At 37.2% G+C, this 7607-nt stretch overlaps 1 protein-coding gene across 4 annotated transcripts; it reads left to right on the plus strand.

The window, feature by feature from the left end:
- Window positions 1–245: 245 nt before the first annotated feature.
- On the plus strand, window positions 246–6747 carry LOC137596516 (arfaptin-2-like). Of its 4 annotated transcripts, XM_068317127.1 has the most exons (10): window positions 246–433; window positions 634–739; window positions 1047–1155; window positions 2070–2132; window positions 2663–2749; window positions 2879–2982; window positions 3409–3630; window positions 3710–3867; window positions 3962–4136; window positions 4761–6747. In XM_068317127.1, exons 2-10 carry the CDS (start codon window positions 644–646, stop codon window positions 4914–4916), a joined length of 1170 nt encoding a protein of 389 aa, XP_068173228.1. In that variant the 5' UTR covers window positions 246–433; window positions 634–643; the 3' UTR covers window positions 4917–6747. The 4 variants fall into 4 exon arrangements, with proteins under 4 accessions (XP_068173228.1, XP_068173230.1, XP_068173229.1 ...); XM_068317129.1 differs by lacking the exon at window positions 2663–2749; XM_068317128.1 differs by lacking the exon at window positions 2070–2132.
- The last annotated feature ends 860 nt before the right edge of the window (window positions 6748–7607 follow it).

Consider the following 7607-nt stretch of genomic DNA (forward strand, 5'->3'; position numbering starts at 1 on the left):
GGGGGACTTGACGAAAATGCCACGTTCACAGTATTATCCTTCAAAATAGAATACCAACTCACAGTAAACATCTCCAAACCCAATTTTGTGAAGAATTTAATTATGAGAAGTGTGTAATATAAGATTAAGCAAAAGAGTCTTTCTATTTAAGACCATGGACGAGCTTGGCAGTAGAAATAAAATCACAAAAGCTCTTATTTTGAAATGGCATTACCAATCCCGTCAATTTGGTGGATGCAGGGATTTTGCAGGCTACGTTATGTGAGAACGGGGAAATAACGCGAGCGTTGCGAGAAAATAATCATGGGTGTAGAATTGAATTATAATTAAAACATCGGTGCTTTCCTATTAGAAATATTGTACGTTACAACTCCACTGTCTGTGCAAAAAAAAAAGGCGTGTGTCTTCTCTGATCCTTCGGGCTACTGCAGTGGTGAGGAAGCTAAGCTAGCTGTCAATTAGTGGCTATCTAGCCAGCAACATCAGCACCGCTAATATTAGCATGTTTAGTATCAATGTGAACAACATATTAGTAGGTGTTGACGTGGATTAGAACATTCAGGGATTATTCTTAAATGTAACGTGGCGTAAATTTTTGCATCTCTGTTTTTGTTTTGTTTTTTTGTCTTGCAGTGATTTCACTATGGCAGAAAGTATCATGAGTAAAGCTGCTACCATGGAGATTCCCATTAACAGCAATGGAGACACGGGGACTCCAGAGGATGACAGCCTGGAGCAGGTCAGTCAGTCACCTTCTCTCACTTGTTATATTTTCCGTTTTAAAAGGTAGCAGCTTTTTTGTCTAATTTTTCACATGACAACAAAATCCATTATTTAGCCATTTTCAGGCCTGCAACTATGTATTTAGTAGATAAAAGGCACCACCAGCATCACTTGGAACTCCACCAGGGACTGTTGAGTTAAGACACGGAGAGGAGAAGTTTATTATTATTACTGTATTACTATTATCATTATTGATAGCAACATTATTTAATAGTCTTCTTCAAACCATGTGTTTTCTCAGTATTTTGTTGTGAATTCACTAGGATTTGCAGCAGGTGATGGTGTCTGGACCCAACCTGAATGAAACCAGCATTGTCTCTGGAGGTTATGGAGGACCTGCAGGGGGCATCATTCCTACCAGCACTATCAAAGGTACTGCCAGAAAACCAAAATAATCTCCAGCGAGGAAGGGATGTTTATACAACCATTAGTTTGCCTATAAAGTCACAGGATTACTCAAAAAGTTACAAACACTTTTCGATTATGTAAGCAGGGAATGACCTCAGAAATTTATTCAGTTTAGTCTTTAAATGTAATCATGTGGATGGGGTAGTTACAAGTGATGAAATTGGAGCAGAGACTATGCTTAATCAGTAATATGTCAAACTTGTCAAATTTTCAAATAATATGAGATAAATCCCAAAGAAAGAAGCAGAAGAAGAAAACTACTTCCCCATAGGGAAATTATTTCTGCCTTTATATCTGCCAAATTTCTGAAATTAAAACTGCCATTAGTGAAATATAATTGTAAATGTCAAACTAATTACTGATATGACTCCAAATCCTAGGGATAGGTTTTCATAGTCAAGGCATCATATTAAAATGGTCAAACCCATTGGGCCATTACATTTTTGTACAATGATATAATTGATAAAACTTCCTGGGTGTAGTTTTGCACTTTTTTGACTCACGTTCTACAAGCTTTCATTCATTTTTATTTCTTCATTTTCTCTGAATGGATATCCTCAAATTTATGGTTTTTTAAAAACCTTGCGTTAGCTTGTTAATATATAATAACTTTAACTTGTTGCAGGATAACTGATCAATTTAGTCCTTCAATGGCTTCTCACAGGCAAAGATCCTCTAATTGTAAATTGCCGGCTGCCATGCACTGTCCAAAGACTTGTCGATGTGCTGCAATCTTGAAGTCACTGAAAGAAATCAATACTTAATGTCCCTCAGTGAAACCATAGAGAGCACTTTTCCCTCCTTAAATTTTGATGTCTCACTGAGAGCTGCTGACCTCTAGGCTCCTGCTTCATATTACAAACATCCATATCCCATAGGGCCTGCAATTCGCTACAACCCTGCGTATCTGGACAGAAGACGAGCCCCTGCATCAGGACCAGGTGGCAGTGTATTCTGAGAACCTTTTTTATTTTCTCAGTCACCCTTTATATTTTGGTCTGCTTTGGCCCTTTACAAGAGGTTTTGGTGTTGCTTGAAGAAGTTGTATGCAACCTTGCTTGTGACTCTTCAACTCACAGCTTTAGCAACAAGAACTGTTTCAACAGCTTTCAAGATTAGGGATAGACTAACACTGATATCACAGGGCTGTCTTATGAAATGTTGAAAATATGCCTTTTGTATTTTAATATGCATTTTGGACAACTGTTTCATCATTGCTTCATTCCATGAAGTCATTTTCCAACTTTTTATAAGTGCTTTCATTCTGCATGGGAAACCTGCATGGTGGATTATTTCAAATCCCCTTAAACTCCAACTTTTTGTGCATCCTCCACTACAAACCCTAAATTTCCTGTTTCATTCTACATAATCTGTTTTTCAGCTGTATATATCACTCCAAAGCTTTACTGACATATTTCACTCCATGCCTTCTTCTCATCTTCATATTTTATCATCATCATGCTCATTTCAGACATTCGCATGAAATCCAGGGGTATTAACTTGCCTAACAGCCAATCTGCAACCACTCGACTTGCTCAACACACAAACCAGCATCCAGGTATCACCAGTTTCATGATGCTGTCACTGTACTCACCCATTGTCATGACCCATGCAATTTCAGTCTGTATTGTAAAAATTGATAGGATAATCTGCAGTAAAGTTTACATTATTCTATTTTGGTTGGTAGGATCTTCAAATCATAACTCTAGTAATTCAACTGAAGAAGTTTCTCGTGGTGTGGCTGTGGAGAAACTGGACAGTGTAAAGAAATGGAGCATAAATACATACAAGGTAATGTGTACTTTGTATACTTGTAGATACTTAACTTTCCAAATGCCGCTGAAATTTCCATGATTTTTTCCTCTGCTTGTTCTTATAAAGCAAAGTTCCTGAATACCACAATAGCTATTGATTCATTTTAGTGTTTCTTAAAGCCAGACAATTTCCATTTCAAATGACTTTAGTCTTGTGGCATGTCTATGATCTGCTTTGTTTTTTACAAAATCAAACAACTGAATTTATGAACATCTTTCATGAATGGTGATTCTATCATTTGTGCCAGGTATTGTATATTGTTTGTGCATTACATGAACTCAAGAAATTGTGTTTTGTATTTTAAAATTCATTCAACATATGAGAAAACATGGCGTAATTAATGTAGCCCACTTGTATTTTATGTGTGGTGTAACGTTGGCGCTGTTCTGTTCCACCATGCAGTGTACAAAGCAGATGTTCTCAGAGAGGTTTGGAAGAGGTTCACGAACTGTAGACCTGGAACTAGAAGCTCAGATTGAGCTTTTAAGAGACACCAAAAACAAGTATGAAAACGTCTTAATGCTAGCCACCGCACTCACCAATCATTTCCAGAGCATGGTGCAGACACAGCAAGCCCTAGGAGATACCTTTACTGACCTCAGCCAGAAGTCTCCAGAGTTACAGGTACAGGTTTGCTAAAATTCCCATTTTGATGTGACCTGAAAATGAGGTCAGCAAGTAAAATTCCTGTGTTTGTCTGCAGGATGAGTTTGGGTATAATGCAGAAACTCAAAAGCTGCTGTGTAAGAATGGAGAGTCTCTGCTTGGTGCCATTAACTTCTTTGTGTCCAGTGTCAACACTTTGGTCAACAAAACAATGGAGGACACGCTGATGACCATAAAACAGTATGAAAATGCAAGGTAATAAAAACTGACCTACAGTGTGTAGAATTCTTATTGGACGATCACCTGGAAAATGAACTTCTGTGACAGCCTCAACTGTTTATATGCACAGGCTTGAGTTTGATGCCTATCGTACTGATCTGGAAGAGCTGAGTTTGGGCCCAAGAGATGCAGCTGCCATGGTACGGATTGAGATGGCTCAGCATGAGTACCAGATCCACAGAGACAAATATGAACGGCTGCGTAGTGACGTCACTATCAAGCTCAAATTTCTGGAGGAAAACAAGGTTTGTAGTTTATTTCTTTGAGGTGTTTTTTTTTTTCTCGCCAATCTCACTTTGTTGCAGTGATGAATAGGGATACTCCTGTGACATCACTGAATAGGGTTACATGTCAAAATAGTGCATAAGTTTGACCACACACATTTAGGCAAACTGGGGATCAGAGGAAAATCACGCTTAAAGCCAAAATACAGCCAAGTGTTCAAAAGGACAAATTACTAAATGTGTAAGAAATTAAAACAAGTCCATCTACTATGTTTTTCAGAATCTACTAAGAACAACAAAGTCAGACTAAAGAAATCAGTAAATATTTACAAAACGAGAGAGTATCTTTTTGTGAAATTAAACACAGACCTCACTGACTCTGATATAGTTTGCCTGCTTTTTTTAAATAAATGAAAAATAACAAAGATCAAGGTCAGAATTAGTTCCAACATTGGCAGCTTGACTTTTGGGAAAATATCTGAGAGGAATGTAATTTACAAGTTAATTTTAAGTTTAGTGGTTATGAACAACTATTGTATTTACAGTGTTGTCATATAAGTAAACGTCAGTCGGCTGTGCTTTACCCTAAACATTGAAAACTGTGTTTGAAATAGGTGAAGGTTCTTTTCTCTCTTGGTCTTCTAGGTGAAGGTGATGCACAAGCAGCTGCTCCTCTTCCATAATGCTATCTCAGCCTACTTTGCTGGAAACCAGCAGCAGTTGGAACAAACTCTAATACAGTTCAACGTCAAGTTAAAGCCACCAGGGTCGGAAAAACCATCGTGGCTGGAGGAACAGTAGAGAGTGCTCAGGGTTCAACTGTTTGGCACGATGTGCTGGTCAGTGAGGAACTTGGCATTGTGGTTCGAAAAGAATTTAATACATAAAGGAATCCTTGTTAGGAGCAATGACTAAGAAAAAACATGAGAAATCAATTTTGTCATGTCTTTCCTTATAATGTGGTACATAGATGTTACTTTTTTGTTAAGACACAAAGTTGACTTTTAGATATTTTCTTAATCTTTTGGTAGCACAATCATTTACATGGTTATCACTTCTTATTTATGTAAAATTTAGTCTTCTATTGTGGAGAGACCCCTTTGCAGTTTTGCACATACATTTGTTAGTTATGTTTGTCTATGTTATCTTAAGTGTTTATTATTTTTTTAATAGCTCAGTGTCTGTCACAGTACCAGAATTCCACAAATCAGAATGGTAAAATTAGTGGGATAATGTCCAAAACATTCTAAAATACCCTTTTAAATTATATTTGTTCTTTGAGGATGCATTTCAAAAATAATTCTACAGAACTAAATTAAGACATTGGGATATAGCATTGTTACCAAAGGTAATCCTCTAAGTTTCTAATATTGCTTTGTGGAATATCTATTTGTGTGGTCAGTTTATTTTAGCAAAAAAACCCACACATACACAGTAGTACATTGCGAAATGAGCAGCTCAACACCTGAGTTATTTGAGATACAAGCGGTCACACTGTCCATATTGTTGTTCGACATACAAGCAAAATCCAAGATACAATCCTTGCTCGGGACACCACCGCTTGCTGGCAGATGGATACAACCTCAACTGAGATGCATCCTATTCTTTCTCTCGTGTTTGCGGATGGATATAACATCAGCTGAGACTGGATCTCGTTCTCTTTTGCGGAATGAAGACATAGCAGGCGTGTGCTCATGACTTTTGCGTTTCTTTTCATAAGTTATTATTGCTTACGTAACATATATATATAGTTAATTATGCACAGGCAAAATATGCATGTCTATTGGTTATCTTTTCAGAATTTAGGGGGTTGGGTGCCTTTTTAAAGAGGCTAGAATAGATTACATTGATTTTGGTTATTTTAAATGGGAAAATGTGTTTACCGGTAACTTACAAGTTAATTAATTTACAAGGAGCGGACTAAACTTGTACGTCAAGGTACTGTTGAGTATATGTATGTGTCTGTGTGTGTGTATCACGAGTAAACATCGTGATACTGTATTCTTTTCCAAGTACATAATCCATAGTTTAATGCCCTTTATCGTTTGGAATTCCTTCAGATATGTCCCTATGATTCCATCGCAGATACAGTAATGTGTCAAATTTAATTCAGACCTAAAATATAGAAAGAGGCTTCACAAACTAATGAGTCCATATAATATTGGCTGGATACTAATACAAATATCTTAATTATTGTAAAGAAGTCACAATCAGAATGATCAGTGGTGAACTGATCAAGTTTCAGATACACCTGTCTAAATAAAACTAAGACATTAGGATGCGCTGTTGGAAGATTAAATTCAGACATCTAATGGTAATAATGGAGTCATGTGATTCCATATGTATTGTAGGTTATTATACAAGTTTCAGTGTCTTCAGGGAGCTATGACTACATTTTTCCTATTTTGTGCTATTTATTTTCCAGTACATAACTTTGTATGTAATTTACTTTTATTTTTAGTTAGATGGTGTTTTTTCTTCTTCATTTCCAATTTCTTTATCTTTACATTGATACAGGGCTGTCAGTGTGACAAGGGATGTTCTCACAGTTTATGAGATTCACAATATATGTAATATGTATGGTACTGTAATTATGTACATGGTAATACAGTCTGATATATATATAAAATGATTCCATGACTTGCTATCTCTTCATTATCATTTAACTATACTTTTATTATTGCATGCTGTAGTTCTGGTTAGAATAGGTCCAATCAACATGGCAATACAACTTTAAAATCACAAGTGATGGGTCCCTTTTTTACATCCTTCCCAATGAACCTAATCCCATTTGGGTAGTTTCTGAATGCTTCCAGATCAAAAGGACTGACACACTTTTATTTTAATTTCCTTGAATACATCCCTAATCCCTCTTATAAATACAATACAACAGTTGGAACATTTAACATTCTGTTGTTCATTCAGATTAGTTTGATATATGTCTATAAATTGTCTGTGGCACAGCATTAGTGCGACATTGTTTGGCACTTTTGTTTTGGCAGATAATCCCATCTGGTCTCTGGAAGTGAAAAATTAGACTGGGTTAAATTTTCGTTTTCTATTAATTTAATTAGTTATTAAAGGTAGAATGGGCGGCACAGTGGCGTAGTGGATAGCACTGTCGCCGCACAGCAAGGAGGTTCCCGGTTTGCGTTCCACTCTGTGCGGAGTTTGCATGTTCTCCTTGTGTCTGCGTGGGTTCTCTCCAGGTTCTCCGGCTTCCTCCCACCTCCAAAAACATGCGCTTCAGGTTAATTGGCCATTCCAGATTGCCTATAGGTATGAGTGCTCCATGTTCCACTGGCATTGCGACCAGAGTTTCCCCCGCCTCACGCCTTCAGTCAGCTGGAATAGGCTCCGGCCCCTTGCGACCCGCCACAGCAGATGAAGTGACAGAAAATGAATGATTAAAGGTAGAAAAAGAAAATGAAACCAATTCCTGAATTTTCCTCCATTCTTGGCTATTTAAAGAAAAACATGCATCTCAATTTT

The sequence above is a fragment of the Antennarius striatus genome, chromosome 6, assembly GCF_040054535.1.
Source record: "Antennarius striatus isolate MH-2024 chromosome 6, ASM4005453v1, whole genome shotgun sequence".
NCBI classification, from domain to species: Eukaryota; Metazoa; Chordata; class Actinopteri; order Lophiiformes; family Antennariidae; genus Antennarius; species Antennarius striatus.